This window comes from Diabrotica virgifera, chromosome 1 (assembly GCF_917563875.1).
Source record: "Diabrotica virgifera virgifera chromosome 1, PGI_DIABVI_V3a".
NCBI lineage: Eukaryota > Metazoa > Arthropoda > Insecta > Coleoptera > Chrysomelidae > Diabrotica > Diabrotica virgifera.
Window position 1 is genome coordinate 140,499,255 of NC_065443.1, and position 26,929 is coordinate 140,526,183.

Sequence of the window (26,929 nt, forward strand, 5' to 3'; positions counted from 1 at the left end):
GGTTAGTTTTGGGGTTAAGGATAATTGCGGAATTTGTAAAAATTTCTTGAATTTCGAAAGGTCCATTAAAAAGATTTTCTGATTTTGATTTAATTTGGGATTCTTTTACGTAAACTTTGTCACCAATTTTAAAATCAGGTCTTTGCGCTGAAATATTTTCGTCAAATCTTACTTTCGCCTTTTCTTTCTGTCTCTCTGTTTTTGCTCTGGCTACTTTGTAAAAATATTCCATGCGATTATTTAGGTCTCGAATATATTTACTCATTAGTGTTTTTTGATTGTATAGAGTTTCTGGTGGACGGCCTGCAGTGTGCCCAAATATAAGTTCATATGGTGTAAAACCGTGGGTCTTATTTTTCGTGTTGTTATAACATATTACTGCATAAGGGAGTATATTGAAGGGATGATCATTCGGGTTTTCGGCTTGATTTGCTCTAATCATTTCTGAGAGTGTGGCATGAAATCTCTCTACGGATCCATTAGATTGTGGATGGTTAACACTAGAAAATGTTAGTTTGATGTCATATAATTCGCATAGATCTTTGATTATAGCATTTTCGAATTCTCGACCGCAGTCACAATGAATTCTTAGTGGTGTTCCATAGTGCTGAAAGAAGAGTAGGAGTGTCTTGGCTACTGTTACTGCCTTTTTGTCTTCTAAAGGATAGGCTTGTGTGAATTTTGTCAATTCGTCACGAATAGTTAATGCATAATTTCTAGTAGGGTATTCGAATATGTCCATATTGATTCTTTCGAATGGTGTTTTTGGAGTTTCTGTTATGACTAGTGGTCCACTTAAGTTTTTTCTACAAATTTTAACTTTTTGGCATATTTCACATGCTTTTACAAATTTCTCTACATCTTTTGTTAAATTTTTCCAATTATATTTTTGTTTTATTCTTCTGACCGTTTCGTTTATTCCACGGTGTAAATTATTTTTACCACAATGGTAATGATCTAAGATTTGAGGGATTTCGTCTTCGCTGGCTGTTTTAATTATATTTTGACAGATTCTTAATTTTAATTCTTTGTCAGCAAAAATATAAGAAAATATCTCTAGAATAGGTAGTTCGAGATTATTTTCGACACAATATATTTTTGATTCATCGAATTGATCTTTATTTGCAAAAAGTACAAGAAACAGGTGTGATATTACTCGTTCGGGATCAAAAGGTAATGGTATAATAAAATATCTTCGATCTTTTACTGTTTTGCTCTGTACAATATTAATTCTTCTGTTACTATATTCCATGTTTTCTTCGAATATGTCATTCATTATTTTCTCGTGAAGTTCTTCAAGTTTATTTTGCCAGAAAAAGGTAACAATATTTTTGTTAGATTTGTCTAATAAGTCCGTATTCGATATTTCAACTTTAGAATAATCGATTATCGACTTAGTTCTGTAAAGTTCGATAAACTTGTCAAGTTCCTCGGACATTTTTTCTATATCTTCTTCATCGTTGTCTTCCTCGTTTTCTTGTGTGTCCGTGTCGTCTTCATTCGATGCATGTAATGTGATTTTCGATTGAAAGTTTGCACAATCCTTAAAATGGTTAATCTTAATCCTTGAGAGGGCATCAGCGTTTCTGTTTATTTTTCCTGCACGATGTTCTATTTTATAATTGTATTCTTCGAGTTTTAGGCGCCAACGCGCTAATCGGCTTCCGGGATCTTTTATCGAGAAAAGCCATGTAAGGGGTCGATGATCGGTAATAAGTGTAAATTTTCGGCCAAAAAGATATGGTCTAAAATGTTTGACTGCCCATACGATAGCTAGTAACTCTCTCTCTATGGTTGAATATTTTGTTTCTGCACCGCATAATGTTCTAGAGGCATAAGCTATGGGTAAATCTTTTCCTATAGGGCCTTGTGATAGAACGGCTCCAATCGCGAATGCACTAGCGTCAGTTGTTAGTAAAAATGGTTCCTCAAAATTCGGATATATGAGTATTGGATCTGATGTTAGAATATTTTTGAGTTCGTTAAAGGCTTCTTTGCATTCAGAATTAAAGATAAAAGGTACGTCTTTCTGGAGTAGTTTCGTAAGTGGTTTAGAAATTTTGGCAAAATTTGGAATAAATCTTCTGTAGTAACCGGCTAAGCCTAAAAATGATTTTATTTCTTTGGTGTTCTTTGGTTCCGGGAAGTTTTTGATGCAAGATATTTTAGCTGGATTTGTTTTTACTCCATTTTCTGTTACAAGGTGGCCCAAATATGCCACTTCTTTTCTTAGAAATTCGCATTTGTCTGGTTGTATCTTTAAATTTGCTTTTCGTAACCTTTTAAAAACTTCTGTTAATCGTGACATATGATCATGAATAGTGGGTGAGTAGATAATTATGTCATCCATGTATACTAGGCATCTTTCGTTTTGTATTCCTAAGAGGATGTTGTCCATTACTCTTTGGAAAGTAGATGGAGCATTCATTAGTCCGAATGGCATGCGGACAAATTCGTAATGTCCATTTTCGACTGAAAAGGCCGTTTTCTGGATGTCTTGTGGCTCAATTTCAATCTGGTGAAATCCAGAGGCTAAATCTAGCGTTGTGAAGTATTGGCATCTTCCTAGTTGGTCCAATAATTCTGATATTTGTGGGAGAGGATAGCGGTCTTGTACTGTGAGTTCGTTAAGCTTGCGATAATCAATAACAACTCGCCATTTTTGTTTTCCTGAGGCATCTAATTTCTTTGGTACAACCCAGACTGGACTCGAATATGGCGCGACGCTTTTCTGGATTATTCCTTCTTCTAACATTTTATTAATTTGCGTCTTTACCTCTTCCTTATGTATTTGAGGATATCTATAGGATTTAGTAAAGATAGGTTTAGCGTTGTTTGTATCGATTTTGTGCTTGATTTCGTTTGTGAAAGTCAATTTGTCGCCTTCGACATAAAATATATCTGCATATTCAGTACAGATGTCTAAAATTAGTTCTTGTTCTTCGCAATTTAGGTGATCAATTCTTAGTTGTTCTTTAATTATTCTCGTTCTATCTACTACGGGTTCTTCAAAATCATTTCCGTTGTAGGCTAGGATTGTCTCCGAATTTTTGAAAGGTTCAATTGAAATGTCTGAAAATTCGATTGTCTTCGGCATAGCATTAGCATTTAGGACGGAAGTTAAGAATTCTCCATTTTCGTCAACATGGACTAATGCATGAGGTAATCTAACTTTTTCTATTTCTTGTGCTGATAATATGGCATCTGTATTTGATAAGTTGCATTTTAGTCTGCATATTTGTTCGGTCCGGCTGTCAATGGTAATTATGTTTTTTCCTTTTATTCGTTTTCTCTCCGGTCTTTCAAGATTTTTGTCTTGATCTCGGTTATTTACGATAGTGTATTTTTCATTCATAGGGTTTTGGTATTTTAAATTTGATTCCTGTTTAGAATCTGGTTTAATTTTTATTTTAGGTTCGTTTTGTCTTGTTTCCGTAGGGTGTGTCGGTGATATGTCTTTAGGAGGTGTGTTTGTATCATGCCCTACCTTGTGAAGGGTGAGAGTTTTAAAATTTGTATGCAACTGTCGGGATTTGAGATCTATTACGCATTCATAATGATCTAGAAAGTCTAGGCCTATTATGCCATCGAAGTCAATGTCTAAATTGAAAATAAAGACTTTGTGGGGATTATCGTCAGTGAAAGGAATAAGGACAGATTCTGTTATTAACAATTTTTGATCGGTTATACCTTGGATAGTAACGTTTTCAGGAAATCTATTATGATAATTGCGTGCTGTGTTTTCTTTGAAAACAGTGATTCCAGCACCTGTGTCGATTAAAAGTTTAAAAGTGTTGGTAGCATCGTTAATGTAATATAAATTTTTGGAACTCATGGTATGAAATGGGATTACAGGAACCTTTGTTCGGGAAAATTGAGATCCGGATGAAAATTGTCTAAGTTGAGTGCCTGGATTTGTTCTTGGATATTCGTAATATCCGTTGAATGGTTCGTATGGTTGGGAGGATGATTTTGATTCTGAAGTGAAAGAAAATCCTGATAATTTTCTGTGTCGAGTGTGTTATTGGTTTCGTAAAAGTTATCTGTTTGTGGATTATTTTCTGTATAATAATCTGTTTCATAGTTTTCGTAGTTATCGGTATTATAATAATTATTATCTGTATAGTAATCGTCTGTATAATAGTTAGTCGTCATTTCATCAGGGTATTCATTTAGAACATGTGCCCTTTGAAAATTTGGGTTTCTTTGAATAACGGATGGACGATTTTGATTTTGATTTTGAGATGAAAAGGAAGGTCTCTGTTGGTTGAAATTTGGATTGTTGGAGGAATATTGATTCCTATTAGGGTTTTGATTGTTTTGACAGTTGTTAGGTCCATTATTATATTGGTTTTGATAACCGTTAGGCCTAGAAAAAGATTGATTTGGTTGTACGAAACGGGAAGAACGGCATTCAAAATTTTGATGACCCATTCGGCCACAATTTGTGCATTTTGTAAATTGAGATGAGGGTCTTCTCGTTGGTTGAGAAGGCTTAGGAATATTTGATTTAGAATTAGATTTTTGTTCTTCAAAATATGATAATTGAAGTTCGCGTCGGATACGATTGCTTGCTTCAATGAGATCTTTTGGATTACTAGCCCTAATAATTTGTCCTAAACGAGGTTCTAAACCGGTTAAAAGCGTGTTTAGAGCCATGGTATCGATTAAGTCACATTGGGCGGTTTTTTGTTCTGGGGTTAAATCTGCTATTTGGATCGAGGCGTGCATTTTTGCATTCAAAACTTGTAAGCGGTTAAAGAAAGTTAGAGGAGATTCGTTAGATAGTTGTCTTAGTCTTTGTAAGTCTTGTATTAAGGAGGTCAGGTCTCTACTGTCTCCGAAATGTAGATTTAGTAATTGTTTTATTTCTTTATAAGAAAGTGGTTTTCTAGAATTAATAAGCTGTGCAGCTTTACCTTTGAGTTTATTTTTTATGTGAATCGTTAAAAGAACGCGCTGATCGCCTGTAGCCATCTTAATAGCACAGTCGCACGCATCTAAAAATGTTGAAAGAGAAATCGGATCGCCTTCAAATTCTGGGATAATGGAAAAAATTTCCGAAAGCTTGTATGGTTCGATTTCTTGTTGAGTTTGGGAACGTGTCTCGGGCATTTTGCGGGATATTTTTAAACAAATATGAAAAAAAGAAGTATGGAGAAATATAAAATATCTGTATGTAAGGGAGAAAAAAAAAATATGTAGTGGTATATAAAGGGCAAAATGTATCAATAAAAATAAAAATGTTATATAGAGACAAAATGTATCAATAAAAATATCAAATAATATATCAATAAAAATGTATCAAATATATCAATAAAAATATCAAGAGAAAATATACCAAAATATAGCAAGTAAAAATATGTCAATAAAATATGGTAGAAATATACCAAGTAATAAAAATATGTCAATAAAATATCAGTATAAAATAGTATAAAGAAAAATGTCAATATTAATACTTTCAAATATTAGATAATCAAATTGTATTTTATTTTTTTTATGTATCTTGATTAATAATTGACTTGCAGTATAGTCAATTTCGTAAATTATTAAAACAAAATTATTAACGAGATGATTCAAAATCCACTTACATAAAGAAGAACATCGGGACGCCTTGTTCTCTCTGCTCAGCTACCAGGGGCTTCACTAGGTGTTCCTTCCGTAGATCACAGGAGTGAGGTTGTTCGGAGATGCTTTCTTCTTTAAGGGTCGTCTTGTTCTCTCTGATCGGCTACCAGGGGCTTCACTGGGTGTTCCTTCCGTAGTTCACAGGAGTGAGGACTTCCGTAGATTCTTTGATCCGTTAAGGGATAAGAATCCGCCGCTGCCAGTGAGTATACACGTGTTCTAGCAACGTTAAACGGATCCTACTGACTGCGCCAATTGTTAGATCACTAATCACGTATTTGACTTTTTAAAAAAAAAGTTTTATTTGTTACACAATAAGTTTACATAATAGTACAAAGTTAAATTAATTTAAAATGACTACAATAACTGGACTGGTCGAAGTTGCAGCTAAGAGTGGTCCCGGCATCTGAAAATGGCAATTTATAGGTTTGGTATGAAGTGCTGAATCGCTGTTCCCATGAGAATTGACCAACGGTTCGTACAAAGTTCATCTACTGCGTGCTCAGCGGTTTCTATGGGAATGGGATGATGAAATATGAAGTCGGCGAACTTAAGCTAGTTCAAGGTTAATATTTTCTCATATAACATATATATATATATATATATATAAGATTATGGTATTCTTGACTGTATATTCAAATATCAAGCAGTGATTCTTGAGGATGCAGTCTATTTTGGCCCACAAGACAAAGAAAACTCTTTGACTTACTGTCAAGCTTTCGAATTTATTTTAATTCTTTTTCAAGACATCTGTTGACAAAAATATACAATTATAAAAATTATGTAGGTACTTACAATTTTCTTAATTACTTACTAGTCATGAGATTACATTGAAAAAATTTGAAACTTTACTAAAAGGACAATTATGCACATAGGTATGAAAAATTATTTTTAAAAACTTCAGTTATGTTGTCATGTTTGAAATATGTCATGAAATATGTAAAGTGTATACACTTTATATAGGAGGAAAGTAAAACTAGTAACAACATATTTTTTATTTTTTTATTAGATTTTATTAGATTGATCTATGAAAAAAAATTTAATAACATCAAACCCAATTAGTCCAGTCATTTTTTAAAGCATGTTGGATTTTAATGTTGGATTATATGATAGAAAATCAGATTATGATGTACTAATTTTGTGTTGATATGCTAATATGTAACAATAAATGTTACTTAATTTGTCTATATCTGATTTTCTATTTATACATTTTTTATTTTTCTGTATATGTGTCATTTCTATAAATAACTTTTTTGTTCATTTTTTACCCTCTGTAGGATTGACGCTTGTGAAAAATTAAATGTATGATTTAAATGAATCGAGTGGTCGGCTAACGCACAAGCTTGTGATTTATTTGTGTTAATATCACTTCTGTGAGATATTATTCTACTGTGCAATGTACGAGAAGTTTCTCCTATATAAACTTTATCACAGTCTGAGCAAGGAATTTGATAAAAAATTTTATTACAACTATTTTAACAGATGCATACAATTTTAACAACAACATAGTAATTAGAGATTCTTTTGTTTTTAGTAATTTCATAAATAATAAAAAAATCCCAGATACATACATTTTAGTAAGTTTTGATGTGGTATCTCTATTTACCAATATCCCATCATATTTAATTCTAAACAGCATAGAAAAACACTGGAATGAGATCCAATCACATTGTACATTAAATTTAAATACACTAAAAGAAATATTACATTTCATCTTTGATACCAACATCTGCAAATTTAATAATAGTTATTACAAACAAACATCAGGCACTCCTATGGGAAGCTCATTATCGCCAATCATCTGCAACTACGCTCTTGACGATCTTATTGAAGATTGTTTAAAAATAATACCTTTTCATATTCCGTTTGTTAAACGTTTTGTAGATGATTTAATCCTAGCAGTACCTAATGACAAAATGAATGAGGTTTTAAATATTTTTAACAACCAATGTAACCAATTACAGTTCACTGCTGAAAGAGAACAAAATAACAGTCTCCCTTTTCTGGATATGATAGTCCATCGCACTGAAGATAATAGTCTCAAAACAGAATGGTATCGAAAACCGATTTCTAGCAATAGATTCATAAATTATTATTCAGAACATCCTACAAGAATGAAAATAAACTTAATTTTGGGACTAAAAAGTAGAGTAATAAAAATATCTCATCCAACATATAGAGAACAGAGTTTGAAGAGACTAAAAACCATATTAATGGAAAACTCTTATCCGGTAGGCCTACTTAATAAATTAATTTTTAGTACTGCAACCTCTCCACCTTCCATCACGGCAAGCCAAGAAATAAATAATAGCCAAAACAATAACCCTCCAGTTGACACCTTAGTACCAGCAACATCACAAACATTTGGATCTTTACCTTATATTCCATTCTTAACACCAAAACTTCTAAAATTATTTAAAGGATTAGAAAACATACAAATTGCTACTAGAAATGTTAAAACTATAGCAAATTTATACACTAAAACTAAGGATCCTCTAACGACCAAAGAAAGTTCAAAAGTTGTTTATCAAATTCCTTGCTCAGACTGTGATAAAGTTTATATAGGAGAAACTTCTCGTACATTGCACAGTAGAATAATATCTCACAGAAGTGATATTAACACAAATAAATCACAAGCTTGTGCGTTAGCCGACCACTCGATTAATTTAAATCATACATTTAATTTTTCACAAGCGTCAATCCTACAGAGGGTAAAAAATGAACAGAAAAGGTTATTTATAGAAATGACACATATACAGAAAAATAAAAAATGTATAAATAGAAAATCAGATATAGACAAATTAAGTAACATTTATTGTTACATATTAGCATATCAACAAAAAATTAGTACATCATAATCTGATTTTCTATCATATAATCCAACATTAAAATCCAACATGCTTTAAAAAATGACTGGACTAATTGGGTTTGATGTTATTAAATTTTTTTTCATAGATCAATCTAATAAAATCTAATAAAAAAATAAAAAATATGTTGTTACTAGTTTTACTTTCCTCCTATATAAAGTGTATACACTTTACATATTTCATGACATATTTCAAACATGACAACATAACTGAAGTTTTTAAAAATAATTTTTCATACCTATGTGCATAATTGTCCTTTTAGTAAAGTTTCAAATTTTTTCAATGTAATCTCATGACTAGTAAGTAATTAAGAAAATTGTAAGTACCTACATAATTTTTATAATTGTATATTTTTGTCAACAGATGTCTTGAAAAAGAATTAAAATAAATTCGAAAGCTTGACAGTAAGTCAAAGAGTTTTCTTTGTCTTGTGGGCCAAAATAGACTGCATCCTCAAGAATCACTGCTTGATATATATATATATATATATATATATATATATATATATATATATATATATATATATTTAGATAAGACTTACAAAGAAATAATTTTGATCCAAATAAATAACCGTATACGTATACTAAGTGTTGAATTTTAAGTTACAAGTTACCTATTATAAGAAATAAACTGAAAAAAACAAAACTACAAAAAAAGGCTTTATTATTACCAATATTTATTAGTCCTGGATCCCGCGTACCAAAAAAAAGTTGATTAATAGCAAGCTGAAAATTTATTAATAGCTTAACGGTGACTAGTCGGACAAACTTTGATATACGGGAACACGGGAACAGGGGAAGTTTTAATTGTGGAACAGTTTAAAAATCTGGAACATCAAGTTACGAAAACGTTTCATGTATTTTGTCGGACAGAACTTCCAATTGATTTAATTCTATTTTATTAAACTCTCATAAAAAAAACTGATTGGTGTTTATCATCAACTGGGCATTTTAATAAGTGGAACACGAAGAACATGTCAAATGACAGGAATCGTGTTGGTTAGTAATAGGAGTCTGATTTTTGCATGAGAGTTTAATGAAAGAGTAACAAATCAATTGGATGTTCTGTCCGACAAAATACATGGGACGTTTTCGTAATCTGACGTTCCAAATTTTTAAACTGTTCCACAATTAAAACTTCCCCTGTTCCAGTGTTCCCGTACATCAAAGTTTGTCCGACTAGACACCGTTAAACTATTAACAAATTTTCAGCTTGCTATTAATCAACTTTTTTTGGTACGCGGGATCCAGGCCTATATTAGTTTCGTAAAAGTTAATATTTTAGTTTATAGTTAATTTTTTAACAAATTTTAACAAAAGTTTTTGTATGTTTTAGAATCCAAACCTCAAGGTACATACTTCATTAACGACTTTAGAGTTCCTGATGAATATATTCCTAATGGAGGCTCCGGTGGCTCTACATTTGATTTAAGTAAAGGTGGCTCAGTAATCAACCTAAACGCCGGTTCCAATGCAGGACATGACCAGGGAACAATCATTAAAAACCCATACCAAGGACACTTTCCTGGACCCAAAGGAAGCATTCACGATTTTAAACCTGCTCCACCTGGCGGTGGCGGTCCTCCAGCTTGGGCTCCCGAGCAAAAACCAATTTCTGTTCAACCCAACCACGTTCATACTGATTTGACTAACCGAGTAAACGCAGGATCAAATGGAATTTCTTCAGATTTAATTCACACTTTCCCAGGTCAACCAGGCAGTATATATAGTAGTAAACCTGCTTCTGACATTAAACCACATATTCCTACCAGTAATATTCCTGTGGCAGTAGTTCCCGTGCCAACAATAAGCACCCAACCTCATCAAACAGTGGAAGACAAAATAATACCTGGAAATGGTGCATTCGCGGTTATTGGGAAATTACCTGGTCCTAGCGGCAGCATTTTCACCAGCGTTTCAGCAAGTCAAGGTTCTCATAATCAAAATGGAGCTGGATTTGTCCAAGTATCCGTTCAACCTATCACAGGATCATACAACAAAAATCCTCTACCATCTGACATAATTAATCAATTTCCTGGAAAACCAGGAAGTATACATGATAGCAAACCTGTCGCTGGATCTAATTGCGCGGGTAATCAATGTATATACAATAAACAGGAACCACAAAAAGGGCCTGGATATATACAAGTTCCTCTTGTACCTGTTACAGAAACTTTCAATAAACATTCTGTTAAACCAGACTGCGGAACAGGGGCATGTGATGAATATGGAGGACGATTAGGATGTCATGGTAATGACTGCTTCGGACCTGGTAAGAAACCATCCTACATTAACTCCGGATCTATTTCAGGGGCAAACGCAAACAGTAATGCAAATCGTGAAAGTGGAAACTTTAATATAGAATTTGGAAAACCGACTAGTAACGAAGGTCCATTGTGCACTCATGGAAATTGTGGAGGAAAACAAGATAATATTAATATTAACTGTGTTAATGGAATATGTGAGAAAAATGACAATGGAATTAGGATCCAGCTACCACAACCTGGAGTTATAAGCGTGGGAATAGTATCTGACAATAAACCTGTCAATTTTAACCCTCCCGAACACGTTCCCGAAGTATATCCTACTCCAGGAAGCATTAATTTTGATATAAATCAACGTGTCCCAGAATATCCAGGAACACTTTGCTCTGGATTACAATGTATTCTTCCCCCTGTGCCTGGAAGTAAACATGTCCCAGGTAATACCCCAACTTCTGGATGTTCTGGAGCCTACTGTATTAGTATCATTCCAGATAACCAAGAAAAACTAAATTGCCAAAATGGAAAATGTGAAAATAGAGATAAACCTGTAAGTAATGAAAATCCAAATCAAGAAAATCGTAACATATATTCCGGTTCAGAAAGTAACGCTAATGCGCAGAGTACCAAAAATCAAGAAAATATAAATTTGGACCTTAATAAGCAACAACCAACTCATATCGATCTTCCAATTGAAGTAGAAATTCCTGTCAATACAGAAGATGAGAAAGAGAATAAACTTAAAGAACCTGTTCCTTCAATTGTACCAGTGCAAGATAACAAACCAGGATCTAGCATGGACTTTTTACTACCTGGAAATAAGCCAACCCAACACTACCATCCACATATTAACAAACCGAATGGACCAGATAGCAACGGAGGCTACTATAGTTGCACAGGTTCGTCATGCCCGTTACCAAAGCATCCTGGACAAGTGACTCCAAGTCCAACTGTGCAACATTCTACTACAGTAGCTTATCCTAAACAACCTTACCAACCCAATAATAAACCTAATTGCGGTAATAAACCTTGTGATTTTCCTGAATCGTATCCGCAATATTCTCAACATCAACCAAATTGTAATGGGAAAGATTGTACCAACCTCGAACCAAATACTAATCCCATCTGTATAGGAGGAGCCTGTGTCTATAATAATCAACCTCAAATACCTGATGCATATAAGGGTGCTGGAGGCAAAGACAGACTTTTTGTTCCTAATTATAATCAAGAATTGCCACCAATAGTAACACCAGTCATAGTAAAAGATCAGCCCCAAGATGGCCCACAAACAAATTTTAATGCTGGAAGTCAAGCTAATGCTCAAGCCAATTCACAAAATGGTGAGTCATATATTATTGTGTTAATTATTATTGTGATGTTTATCTATTAGGCCTGGATCCCGCGTAACAAAAAAAAATTTTAATAATAAGCTGAAAATTTGTTAATAGCTTAACGGTGTCTAGTCGGACAAACTTTGATGTACGGGAACACTGGAACAGGGGAAGTTTTAATTGTGGAACAGGTTACAGGTTTCGAACGTCAGACTGCGAAAACGTCCCATGTATTTTGTCGGACAGAGCTTTCAATTTATTTGTTACCCTTTCATGAAACTCTCATGGAAAAATCAGACTACTATTTGCCACCAACATAATTCTTGTCATTTGACATGTTCTACGTGTCGGACTTATTAAAATGCCCAACATCTTTGCCGGACAAACATTTTTTCATATATTATATATAAAGTTTGCTATTGAATAAACTTAAAAAACAACCTGCTAGTTTTTACAATCATAAACTTGTCAGGATGACACGATCCACAATTAAAATCACTTTCCATAATTAAAACTTCCCCTGTTCCAGTGTTCCCATACATCAAAGTTTGTCCGACTAGACACCGTAAAGCTATTTACAAATTTTCAGCTGGCTATTAATAAACTTTTTTTGGTACGCGGTATCCGGGTCTATATTTAATTTTCATTACAACCAAAACTGTGGCTAATACCATATAAATATAATACTTAAACTTGAACATGATACAAGACAACAGTTTCAGAATTATTTTAGTACTTATTATTTTTCGATTAAAGCAACTAATCAATTTATTATCAATGTTGGAATTACTCTTCTTATATGAACTAGGGACTAGGGCTTAGAAATACGGATCCTAACCCATAAAAAAATGAAGATTTAAAAAAGAGTAAATTCAAAGCTAAACATTGTAGATGCTATTTTAATACAAAATAAATGGTACATTGCAATCCCCAAATATTTATTAACCCGTTAATTTCAGGTTTCGTCTCCGGAAGTGTTATTGTAGAAAAACCAGATGGTCTTTTAATACCTGTAATTGATGTTCAACCTCCAAGCATCAATAGACCTGGATATTCTTGTTCTGGTACAGAGTGCGGTAGCTTAAAACCTATACACGGTGGAATAATAAATTCTGGTAGTCGCTTAGGTTCATCCGATGTCAATTTTGAAGGAAGCAATCAGGGAAATGCATATCCTGATTACCCTGAAAGAAACGTTCCTGGTTCCGGCTGTTCCACTGGAAAATGTGGTGCTAATGGCGGATCTCAAGGAAGTTATTCCAGTTCTTCTAATGGACTCGTGCAAGGGAACGTACATGGTGGTGGTTGCAGTACAGGAAATTGTGGACAAGGTTTTATCGGGGGTCAGTTTGGAAGCTATTCTGGATCTGGAAGCTTTGGAGGAGGTTAGTATTAAGGATTTATTGATATTGTGCTAAAGCTGTCAACTTTGATTTTGTGATGTTCATTTTGTGTTAAACTTACACTTATGTAAGCTTAAACCTACTAACTTAGCTGGGTTCAAAATACTAAACCCATATTACCATTTTGGCAATTTATAGAGCGATCCTTGATTAACACAACGTGTGATGAATTTGGACTAAAGCTGAACCCCGCAAAGACAAAGGTGATGGTTGTTAGTAAAACGCCAATACAACCGGAAGTGGTAACAGCTTATGGTAAAAAACGGGAGAGAACTAACCGTATCACCTACCTTGGTTGTAACCTAAATGAGAACTGGGACATGAGCAAATAAATTAGAATACGTATAGAGAAGGCCAGAGCTGCATTCTTTAACATGCAGAAACTGTTATATTATGCAAATTACATATTACTTTGAGTCTGAAAATTAGATTAGTGAGATGTTATGTGTTCTCTGCTCTTTTGTATGGTATCGAAGGTTGGACTTTAACGGATACACTTTTCATGAACTGGAAGCCGTTGATATTTGGATTTATCAGAAAATGCTACGAATAATTTGGGTGCATAGAGTTTCGAAGTTGTTTTGCATCGGATGGAAAAAGTTACAGAAGTCGTCAGAACAGCTAAAAATCGAAAACTTGAATATTTTGGCCATGTTATGCGACACCCAGAGATATATAATATACTCCATTTAATAATACACGGCAAGATAGACGGAAGAAGCGGGTCAGGTCGAAGAAGTACGTCATGGCTTAGAAACCTGGAAGAATGGTTTAACAGATCATCTGCATCCCTTAACCGTCTACACACGCTCTGATAAATTTAGGGCTGACAAATTTAGACGGTTAGAGCGTGTGTAGGCTTGTCGCACTACAAAAATGAGTAATCCTGACAGTCAAGCTGACCTATTTTGTCGGGTGGTCTTGCTATTCCAACATCCTGACAAATTTAGTGTGTCAGGACGTATGTTGCGTTGTTGGCCTGATTTCTGACTCCAACACGGATGAATAATAATTATTGTTAATAATCTATACGGATTTCTTTTGTAAAGTGGTGGACACAAATTACGGGTTAACTATGCTAAGGTCTATAATAATATATAGAGTGCATAGAGTATAATTTATTATATTGTATATCGAAGACGATACATTCAAGAAACCTATTATAGTTTATACATAAATTTCTTGTTCACAAATATAAACGGATTAACCTAACATATATTTCTTTTACTGCAAAATATTTGTAGTTTTCAATTGAAGAAAACAAAACTTTAGGATAAGAACATGAAAATGTAACCATTAATGCATTTCTTAGTATTGAAGAAATTATGTGTAAGAAATTATTGAGTTCTGTTTAAAAAACTCGTTTCTTTATACGTGAACCGGTATGTTTAAGGTTAGTATGATATGTTAAATTTTAATAAAGTTGGCTCAAAGAAATCAGTGTTTTAGGAGATAAGAAATCGTTCTCTCGGTGTACTTGGTGCTGTATACTTTGACATGTTGGTCTCTTATGGCCTTAAGTGACACTTCTACGAAGTCGCAGGGCCTTGAGTTGATAATGCTCAAATATAATGGGCTATATTATCCAAACATCGTGTTCCGCCATTTTGTCATCAGCCTGACACAATCTGAACTCTCTGTCAGTTCGACTGTGTTCATGTGTCCCTTCTGACGACAGTGTCTTTTTGGGGGACCTACGATAATTGGCAGATGATTCCTATTCATACCTAGTAGATCTTTGGATCTTTACTTTGAAGGTTCATGTAAAAAAGCCTTTGAGTTTGAAACTAGCTTGTGCATACCTGTAGTAGGGGAGCAAAATATGCGAAATCGAGCGTTATGAGAACCTATTGGGTTGTGAAGATTGGGTCCTAAAACCAAAAAAAGTTAAGTAAAGTTTTCCATAAATTGGGGGACTTTCCATTTTTTTATTTAATTTTACATTTCCAACAATGGTTTTTTCCGATTAAAGCGCCATCTATCCATAATTTGAAAAAATGTCTTGAATAAAAGTTACTTATTTTTGATGTACATTTCACGAAATTTCACGGGGTTCCTATTTAAAAATTTAAATTTACCCCCCAACCTTCTACGTGGGTGAGTAGATAGACAACCTGCGTTCTGGCACATCCCCTAAATCGCAACCCTTAAATATTAATAAATGCCAAACGGCTTAACGTAGGATGACGTGTGACGTATCGTTGGAAAGGGGATGAAAAAGGGGGTTGAACGCAGTATGTGGCGTGCGCATCGGAATATGCCAAAAGGGCATTACGTCATATCTTCGTTTCTATTGGTCCGATTTTGACGTAAGAGGGCTCTTCGGAACGGGGAGGGGGTAACGAATAAGTTGAGACAAAAAACAAAGATGGCGGCAGTGCCAAAAGGGCATAATATCTTCTTTTCTATTGGTCCGATTTTGACGTAAGAGGGCTCGTTGGAACGTGGAGGGGGTAACGAATAAGTTGAGACAAAAAACAAAGATGGCGGCAGTGCCAAAACGGCATTACAGCATATCTTTGTTGCTATTGGTCCGATTTTGACGTATGGGGTGTCAAATAAAAGCGGTGACGACACAGAAGCCAACTGTCAATTCTTCTTCTTCTTTTCGTTTGTCAATTCTTCTTCTTTTCCGTATAGTGCCTAACAGAACGTGACATTCGACATCTTTGTTGTCATTGGTCCGATTTTGACGTATGGGGTGTCAAATGAAAGCGGCGGAGACACAGAAGCCAATTCGTTTGTCAATTCTTCTTCTTTTCCGTATAGTGCCTAACAGAACGTGACATTCGACATCTTTGTTGTCATTGGTCCGATTTTGACGTATGGGGTGTCAAATGAAAGCGGCGGAGACACAGAAGCCAGCTGTCAATTCTTCTTCTTCTTTTCGTTTGTCAATTCTTCTTCTTTTCCGTATAGTGCCTAAGAGAACGTGACATTTGACGTATGACGTGACATTTGACGTATGACGTGACATGAACGACGTGACATTTGACGCAGAACGTGACATTTGACGTAGGACGTGAATGACGTGAAATTCGACGCAGAACGTGACATTTGACGTAGATATGTGACATTCGACGTAGGACGTAAATGACGTGAAATTCGACGCAGAACGTGAATGACGTGACGTGAATGACGTGACATGTGACGTAGGACGTAAATGACGTGACGTGAATGACGTGAAATTCGAAGCAGAACGTGACATTTGAACGTGAATGACGTGACATTCGACTTGCTATCCTCTGCTGCGCTCTGCTACCGTCTGCTAATCTCTATTACCTTATGCTCCGCTCTGCTACACTCTGCTGACCCCTTATACCGCTCTGTGATCGTCTGTGCCTTCTGTTAGCTTGTCTCTGATGACGTCTGTACGTCTCTGGTACCCTCTGCTAGCCTCTGTTATCCTCTGTGACCCTCTGCTACCCTCTGTTACCCTCTGCTACCCTCTGCTGCGCTCTGCTACCCTCTGCTGACCTCTGATAACCTCTGTTACACTCTCTAAAGTCAAAAAATAAAAGACAACATATTTTATTAATATTATTTATTAACAATTATCCAAATCATTTACAACTTTATTGCTATAATACCATACATATTCATTCAAAGCTTGACTTAACAAAGTATCTGGAAAAATTCCACAAAACGCAGTTAAAGCGTGAAGTCGACTATATAAACTGTTACTCTTATGACAATTTTGCTGAATAAAGTATACAACATTTCTATAATACGAAAAAAACTGTAAATTGTCCAATAACGACACTCGTTGAGACACTAAATCAATGTTTGCTCTCAGGATCTGGCTTACATCATCTTCACATAAATAATATTCGATTCCATGTTTCTCGATAGTCAGGAACTTTACATTTTCCATTACCAATAATTGTCTTAGTTTGCAGAAATCACCACACTCAAATTCGATTGGATCATACCCATCGGAACAGGTGGGCAAAGGTGGTATGAAAAATTCTTCCATAATTTGTATAAACATCTCAATTAGGGTAGTCCACTCGAATGTGTTTAAACTGATTCTTGTACATTCACCATGTTGGTACAGAATAATGGATGGAGAAAACTGTCGAGCTGGAGATAGACCAATTTTTATGTGAAAACATCCTATTGGATAGGTAGTTTCCAATAGATAATATGGCTCATCTTTGGCAGCTTCTTCATATTTTTCCAGTACTCGATCTAATTCAGCGTCGTAGATAATTGTCTCTTCACTTTCGTATCCGCTATCTTGAGAAGCCATATTACTGCTGTTGCAACTGAATACACAAGTCGGTTGGAGAAACTCAAACTGAATGTGACGGATGGTTGCTGAGAGAATTTATACTTTTTCAATCCCCCACTCTTTGCGTGTAATTGTCAGCATTTTCTAAAAAATGTATGTCTACGCGGCGTATCGAAATATAGATCCTTAAACTACATCTGAACTAGTAATCCAACTGTTGTGTTTGCTATCCAATCCTAACCATTTAACATACATCTTATTGCCTTTTCGTCTAAGTACTTTTTCAACCAAGTAAATGTCGGGATTTTTTGTTTTCTGTAATTCTTCTTCGTAAAACCCGCCGCTAATCAGTGTACCTTGCATGTCTTCGAGCAAATACGTTATAGGATTCGTTATCTTAACTTGTACAATTCTAAATAATTCTGTAGTCCAATTGGGCGTGTAGGCCTTTTCAAAGAAATGTTTTGCCTTTGATATACGTACAATGTCGCCAACTTTAAATCTTCGTGAACCAGCAATCTTTAAATGACTATAACTTTTGTTTAAAATGGCTTTTTCGTTGGATTTGTTGACATGAGATGGCTTGTATCCTGTTTTACTGTGCTTTGTATTGTTGTATTCCTCAGTGACTGTAGGTAGTGCATCTAGCCATTTGTATGATCCATGTAAACTGAAATACTTGTACAACTTTGCTTTCAACGTTCTAATAACTCGTTGAGTATGGGCGAGAATATCCGAAAATGCCCGAGTAATTTCCTCACCTGTTTTGTTCTTTAGAGGGCGTGTCCAAACAAATTTTGAAAAACAATCAATTACAACTAGTATTAGTTTGTAATTTTTATTTTGGTGCGCATAAGGACGCATTTCAGCCAAATCCATCTGCCACAAGTCATCGATTCCTTTGATTATTGTTCGTCGACGAGGATAATTTTTTCGTGCTGGTTTATGCAACTCATACACCACCTGTTCCTTTTCTTTAGACATTTTTATAAACGACTTTCAATTGCTGTTAGGCGGGTATCTATATTCATCGAATGAAGGTTGTCTACTACATCCTGCAATGCCGCGTTCATTTCTTTTATCTTCTTTTCCATCTTCATATCGTATATCGCATGATGTGCAATGGTTTCTGCAGCCGATTTTATATTCTTATCCGTATCCTTTTTTAGTGTATTCAAATCATCTTTGAATATTTTTTGCAACTTTTGCTCGAGAAGTGGAACTGTGGTTTTATGAAGCTCTTTTCTTACTTCGTTTAGTTCCATGGTTAAATTCTTTATATCACGAGTTTTTTGCTGCAACAACTTATTTACATTATTCTCCGTATCCTTTTTTAGTGTATTCAAATCATTTTTCATTATTTTCTGCAACTTTTGCTCGAGAAGTGGAACTGTGGTTTTATGGAGCTCTTCTCTTACTTCATTTAGTCCGATGGCTAAGCCTTCTATCTCCCCAGTTTTTTTCATCAACAACTCACCATGTGTTTGAATTAATGGTGACTGTATGTTACGCAACTCATTTATTTGTGCATCGACGTATTTTTTCGTTGCAGCATCACCATTTTCTGATGGATCCTTGACATTGCAAATTTTCACATTTTCGGCATTAATATTTCCGTCAGAAGTATGTGGAAATGTAACTCGCGTCACCTTTTGAGCGCTACCACCACCACCACGAGAATGATGACCGAATTTGTCGACACTCATAATGGAAATGATATTGTCATTCCCAGTTACTCTATTATATTAGCTTCTTTTAGTTCATTGATGATGGCTACAATTTCGTTGTCGAGAGATGTGTTGCCGGCGTCTTTCGAAGCCACCAAGAGTTGAAGACGCTCCACCAATTCATTTGGGTCGTCCCAGTAAATATATTCCCTAGGTGTTTCACTGTAAATCAAACGAGAGTCATCGATAAGCCCTGATCCTTTGGAGGATGCAGCTGGCGAAGGTAGCTATGGAGACGCTGATTGAGATGATGTTGAACGAGTTGGTAAACGACTATGTGGTGGTTGCTTTAGTGCTGATGATGTAGTAGATCGAGTATTTATCTGTGACGGATTCTGTGATACCGTTAATTTAGACTGTGACAGATTCTGAACTATCGTTGATGTAGACTGTGACGGTTTCTTTGCTACCGTTGATGTAGATGCAGGTCTAAACAATGGCTTAATAATATAATGATATTTGTCTCCACTTGAACCTTTAAGGCGGCCTATTGAATTCAGATGAACTTCGGTTTTCTCTAATAGGATCCTGGACGCCCATATAAAAAGCATGGAAAACGGAAAGTTTACCTTGGACAGAGGAGTCCTGTGATGGACATTTAAGTCAACCTTGGACAAAAATTCAATACAAATTAAATGGGTCAATTCTCTATTAGACATGATACAGTCTAGCTTGGACTGAACTATTCTAAATAAAATTCCAAGAGTTATCGCATTCAAAAAGTGTTTTTTGTATTACGAAATAAAATACCAAGATGTTACATATTATTTATTAACAAATTATAATAATTCTAATAATTTTAAAATTGTTTCTCTTTGCAGCTCTGCCTTTTTATTTAAACCTAAATTCATTAGTTCACTAATAATTTTTCGTTTTTGATGCATTTTTTCTTTGTATGATTTTCGTATCGCCATCCCACTTTCAGTTTTGTAAAATGTTCTTCTCTTTTCATTTGCTTCATTTTTCCTTCTAATACCTTCCTCACCTCTTTCACACTTGCAGGTTGATTTGACATGTAGTTCATGCTCTGATGTATATTTTTCTAAATTGCTAACGCCTCTGCTCGCTAGGGTAGAAATTTCTTTGCGTATACCTGCACAGAACTTTCCTCTCGAATGTAACCATTCTGATTTAAATATTCTTCTCTCGTAATGGGAGTGAGGTTTACCTAAAAGTCCATCTCCATCTCGACGAAGGGGTTTTTGACCATCAGCACAGGCAATGTATCTCAAAACACCAACACAATGATCCAAACAAATAATTTTTCTAAATGTAGTTTTTGGATGTAGTCTTTTCCCTGCACGTTGTAGTTTCTTCTTGTAAGCCAACATTGTAGATCCATTCGTAAAATGAATTAATGAATGGAGATGTTCGTGTGCAGTACTTCCGTCGTCTGCTACTAAATGACAACGGCAAATGGAATACCATTTTACATTAGGAGCACATGCTAGAAGAGAAAAATCACTCTCATTTAAGAGTAAATGATACCATTCTCTTGGTGACTCTTCGTAATCCTTTGCCATATCCGCCGGAGAAAGAGCATTAATGTCGTTGACACTCAAAAGAGCCAGATAGTCACTTTTTGACAAAATAGACATATTTTAACTGGATACTTAAGAACAAAGAACTGAACTCTGAAAGCTGTCTCACTAGACTAAAAGAGTCCTTACAAAGTCGTTAAATTTATCTGCCAGTACAGCTTCCCCCACCCTAATTGATTACTTTACGCATGCGCCATTCACGCGGTCAAAGGTCAAAGTCTCGTTGTCTAGACCTGCAATAATTAACCAAGTTAATCCAACAATTTCGACCTGCTGTTCTGACACAGTACTTAAATCACAACCCCACGTTCTGTAACTGCAATTTATATCTAAATAATTTAATTCATAATTTCTACATCGAACGTGGAGTTGTGATTTAAGTACTGTGTCAGAACAGCAGGTCGAAATTGTTGGATTAACTTGTTTAATTATTGCAGGTCTAGACAACGAGACTTTGACCTTTGACCGCGTAAATGGCGCATGCGTAAAGTAATCAATTAGGGTGGGGGAAGCTGTACTGGCAGATAAATTTAACGACTTTGTAAGGACTCTTTTAGTCTAGTGAGACAGCTTTCAGAGTTCAGTTCTTTGTTCTTAAGTATCCAGTTAAAATATGTCTATTTTGTCAAAAAGTGACTATCTGGCTCTTTTGAGTGTCAACGACATTAATGCTCTTTCTCCGGCGGATATGGCAAAGGATTACGAAGAGTCACCAAGAGAATGGTATCATTTACTCTTAAATGAGAGTGATTTTTCTCTTCTAGCATGTGCTCCTAATGTAAAATGGTATTCCATTTGCCGTTGTCATTTAGTAGCAGACGACGGAAGTACTGCACACGAACATCTCCATTCATTAATTCATTTTACGAATGGATCTACAATGTTGGCTTACAAGAAGAAACTACAACGTGCAGGGAAAAGACTACATCCAAAAACTACATTTAGAAAAATTATTTGTTTGGATCATTGTGTTGGTGTTTTGAGATACATTGCCTGTGCTGATGGTCAAAAACCCCTTCGTCGAGATGGAGATGGACTTTTAGGTAAACCTCACTCCCATTACGAGAGAAGAATATTTAAATCAGAATGGTTACATTCGAGAGGAAAGTTCTGTGCAGGTATACGCAAAGAAATTTCTACCCTAGTGAGCAGAGGCGTTAGCAATTTAGAAAAATATACATCAGAGCATGAACTACATGTCAAATCAACCTGCATGTGTGAAAGAGGTGAGGAAGGTATTAGAAGGAAAAATGAAGCAAATGAAAAGAGAAGAACATTTTACAAAACTGAAAGTGGGATGGCGATACGAAAATCATACAAAGAAAAAATGCATCAAAAACGAAAAATTATTAGTGAACTAATGAATTTAGGTTTAAATAAAAAGGCAGAACTGCAAAGAGAAACAATTTTAAAATTATTAGAATTATTATAATTTGTTAATAAATAATATGTAACATCTTGGTATTTTATTTCGTAATACAAAAAACACTTTTTGAATGCGATAACTCTTGGAATTTTATTTAGAATAGTTCAGTCCAAGCTAGACTGTATCATGTCTAATAGAGAATTGACCCATTTAATTTGTATTGAATTTTTGTCCAAGGTTGACTTAAATGTCCATCACAGGACTCCTCTGTCCAAGGTAAACTTTCCGTTTTCCATGCTTTTTATATGGGCGTCCAGGATCCTATACGGAAAAGAAGAAGAATTGACAAACGAAAAGAAGAAGAAGAATTGACAGTTGGCTTCTGTGTCGTCACCGCTTTTATTTGAGACCCCATACGTCAAAATCGGACCAATAGCAACAAAGATATGCTGTAATGCCGTTTTGGCACTGCCGCCATCTTTGTTTTTTTGTCTCAACTTATTCGTTACCCCCTCCACGTTCCAACGAGCCCTCTTACGTCAAAATCGGACCAATAGAAAAGAAGATATGACGTAATGCCCTTTTGGCACTGCCGCCATCTTTGTTTTTTGTCTCAACTTATTCGTTACCCCCTCCCCGTTCCGACGAGCCCTCTTACGTCAAAATCGGACCAATAGAAACGAAGATATGACGTAATGCCCTTTTGGCATATTCCGATGCGCACGCCACATACTGCGTTCAACCCCCTTTTTCATCCCCTTTCCAACGATACGTCACACGTCATCCTACGTTAAGCCGTTTGGCATTTATTAATATTTAAGGGTTGCGATTTAGGGGATGTGCCAGAACGCAGGTTGTCTATCTACTTGGGTGGTTGTGTTTTATATTATTCGATAGATTTTTGAAAAATATTAAACACGCATTTTTTAGTTTTTCGATCTCACGTTTATTTCTCGAAATATTCGCATTTTTCTTGTGAAACTTTGTGATTCACCCATTTCCTTACTCCCCGCTTAAACCGTCATATTTTTTTAAATATGCACTGTTCTGCTACTTTTCATGTACTTAACTTACCTTATCTTTATCTGACGATTTCGAGTTTTTTTAAGGATTTTTTTTTGGGCGCCCCTTAACGGACTCCCTGAACGGGACAGAACTTCCAATTGATTTGTTACCCTTTCATTAAACTCTCATGGAAAAATCAGACTGCTATTTATCACCTGTCAAAATTCCTGTCATTTGACGTATTCTACGAGTTCCACTCATTATAATTCCCATTTCGTGATAAATAGCAGCCTGATTTTTGCATGAGAGTTTAATGAAAGTATGTATAACAAATCGATTGGAAGTTTTGTCGGAATGTGACGTTTTCGTGGTCTGACCGTTCCAAATTTTTAACCTGTTCCACAATTAAAATTGCCCCTGTTCCAGTGTTCCCATATATCAAAGTTTATCAGACTAGACACCCTTAAGCTATTAACAAATTTTCAGCTTGCTGTTAATCAACTTTTTTTTCATACGCGGGATCCAGACCTATATGGTTAATTTCCATTAAAGATAATAAATAACAGAAAATGATACAACAAGAAAATAACTTCGAATCAATAACAATGCATTAGGTTAAATAGTGTTCGGTGGTTAAATTATCTAATATCTTATTTTTTTCTTTATAGTAAAAGGTGGTTGCAAAACAGGGTCCTGCGGCTTCCAATCTTCTGGAAGTGGCTCATATAGTGGTTCTTTCTCAAGCAGTTCCTCGTTCGGCGGCTCTGGTAGCGGATCTTATGGTGGGGGTGTAAAAGGAGGGCCTAGTGCTGGTTCCTACTCCTCATCTGGTAGTGGTGCCGGTTTTGAAAATGGTTTTCCTCTCCTGAAAGAACTAATTAATCAGTCAATTAAAGGAGGTCATTCTGGGTCTGGATCATTCAGCGGTTCAAATTCGTATTCTGGTAGTTCAGCATCATCGCATTCTTCAGGTTAGTACATTAATTAATTACAATCTTAAATCACTAGAAATACTGAAGATATTTATGTTAATTCACGCTTTAAACATTATTATAGAAATTAACATCCTGATACGAAAAAGATGAATAAATAAACTAATATTACATGTAGACTAAAATACTAGTAGCCCGATCAAAGAACAATCTGACCCAAAAAAAAATAAAAGAAGGATGTAAATTTGAGAATAGGTAGTTGAAATTGTCTATTATTATATAAGAAAAAGTTTACAATGCTACATCCCTTCCATTTTACAAAAATGGAGGGGAATACCCTCTCTCGAAGGTGAAAAATATACATTGAAAATAAGACCGGAATTGGATAAAATGACTAATTCTAAACAACTTGTGTTCTATAGAGTTTTTTTTCGCTAAGTCAATACTTTTCGAGTTATTTGCGAGTGAATATGTTCATTTTTAACAAAAAAAAAAACATGTTTTTGGACGGTTCTTCGAAGATAACTCAAAAAGTAAGTATTTTATTGAAAAAAATACTCTTAGCAAAAATATAGCATAGAAAAAATTGAAAAAATGTAGAAGAAGAGTTGTAGCTAATGAAAAGTAGGTTCTTCTTCGTCAAATTCCAAATCGAATTTTTCAATGTGAAATAACCCAAAAACTGAGCACTTTTCGGGGAAAATTCATTTCAACTTTTAAATTTCAATTTTTAAAGTGTTTAAAAAAAAGGTTTATTTTTGTTTCTTAAAAGAACTTCTAACATTAAAAGTAAGTGAGTTACGCTCAAAATATTGTTGGTCCCTTTTATTGTTTGGTAAAAAAAATCGCGCCCTAATTAGCATCACAAATAAATTTTATCACTACCACTTGACAAGTTACTTTGCTTATGTATTATTTATAATATGATCTGTAAGTTTCCTCGGTTCAAAGTGCTTATTTTTGAAAAAGCTGTAGTTAAAATGGCTTGAACGAGTTAGGCAAATTTTGAACAGCCATAGCATAACCAATTTTTGTCTAACAAGAAAACAAAAAATCAAAAATATTCAGAAAAGCAAAACGAACATTTTATCACTCTTTGAGATTTTTGGTATTACTAATAATTTTTAAGTTGATTCCATAAAAAATTCCATTTAAAAAAAATGTTTTATTTTAAACCCAATTTTTTTCAAAAATGAACACTTTAAACCAATGAAACTTATAGATAATATAAACAATACATAAGTAAAGTAACTTGTGAAGCGGTAACGAATAATTTTTGAGAAGTTAATTAGGGGTGATTTTCGCGATTTTTTTGGCAAAAATAAAAAATGTCAGCAATTTTTTGAGCGTCTTGAGCAAAGTTTTTAAAAAACAAAAATAAACCTTTTTTTAAACACTTTAAAAAGGTTGTAATTAATTTTCCCCGAAAACTGCTCCGTTTTGGGGTTATTTCAAATTGAAATATTCGATTTGCAATTTGACGAAGAAGAACCTACTTTTCATTAGCTAGAACTCTGCTTCTACTGAGTCTACAGATCTCATGCGTACACCATTTTTTCAGTTTTTTATAAGCTATATTTTTGCTTAGACTATTTTTTAGTTAAAATACTTACTTTTTGAGTTATCTGCAAAAAACCGTCCAAAATACATGTTTTTATTTGTTAAAAATGAACATATTCACTCGCAAATAACTCGAAAAGTATTAACTTAGTGAAAAAATGCTATAGAACAAAAGAGAATTAGTCATTTTATACAATTTGGGACTTATTTTTAACGTATATTTTTCACTCCCAAAAAAATATTTTTCACCCCGTATTTCCCAATTTTTGTAAAATGGAGGGGACGTAGAATTGTAAACTTTTTCGTATATAATAATAGACAATTTTAACTACCTATTCCCAAATTTTTATCCTTCCTTTATTTTTTTTTGGGGATTTTCGTAAAATTTTGTGTTCCCTGATCGGGCTATAGTGACGGTTAGTACGAGTAGTAAGTGGAAGTTTATGAACTACTGACTGAACAAGAAGCTAGCGCAGTACTAGCTTTGATTAAAATTGTTTTAGTGCTTCCGAGTAGTGTATTATGGTCATGAGAAGTACTATACTTGTTTATATTATGACTGAGAACATATAAGTATAATAATATAAATATAATAATATAAACAGAACTTACTGGGAAAAAGGGTGGGTGAGTGGTAGAAATTACCTGGAAGCTATGTTTATTATAATCTGGAAACTTGTAGAAGATAATCTTTTGAACGAGTGAATTGTGAAGATGAGTTGTGAAGACTGTTAAGTTTAATCAACCAAAAACCCAAAAAGAAAATGTACCTACTAATGAGAAAAGCAACTCTTGTCAGATAAAAACTAAAGATTTTTAGCAAGAGGCGATAGTTACCAACATTTTTGCAATCATGTTTCTAATATTAGTCAACACTGATTTTATGGAAACCACATATGAGGATGAGTTGGGAAAAATAGTATTTTGCTAAGCTATTAAATTCTATATTCTATGTATGCCAGCCATTTAAAAGATAATTAGAAACAAAATTTATGTTGGACCTATATCTCGCAATAAAGAGCTGATATATACTTGCTAGAAGAAGATAAGCTACAAAATACTTATAATAACGCCG

The 26,929-nt window shown here is 34.6% G+C and overlaps 1 protein-coding gene across 1 annotated transcript in view; it reads left to right on the plus strand.

The window, feature by feature from the left end:
- LOC126881069 (uncharacterized) overlaps positions 1-26,929 on the plus strand; it is a 77,411-nt gene that overhangs the window by 45,288 nt on the left and 5,194 nt on the right. Inside the window, exons 5-7 of the mRNA XM_050645096.1 lie at positions 9,831-12,095; positions 13,046-13,471; positions 24,031-24,333. Of these exons, the coding sequence (XP_050501053.1) occupies positions 9,831-12,095; positions 13,046-13,471; positions 24,031-24,333 (2,994 nt within the window). The remainder of the gene's footprint in view (positions 1-9,830; positions 12,096-13,045; positions 13,472-24,030; positions 24,334-26,929) is intronic.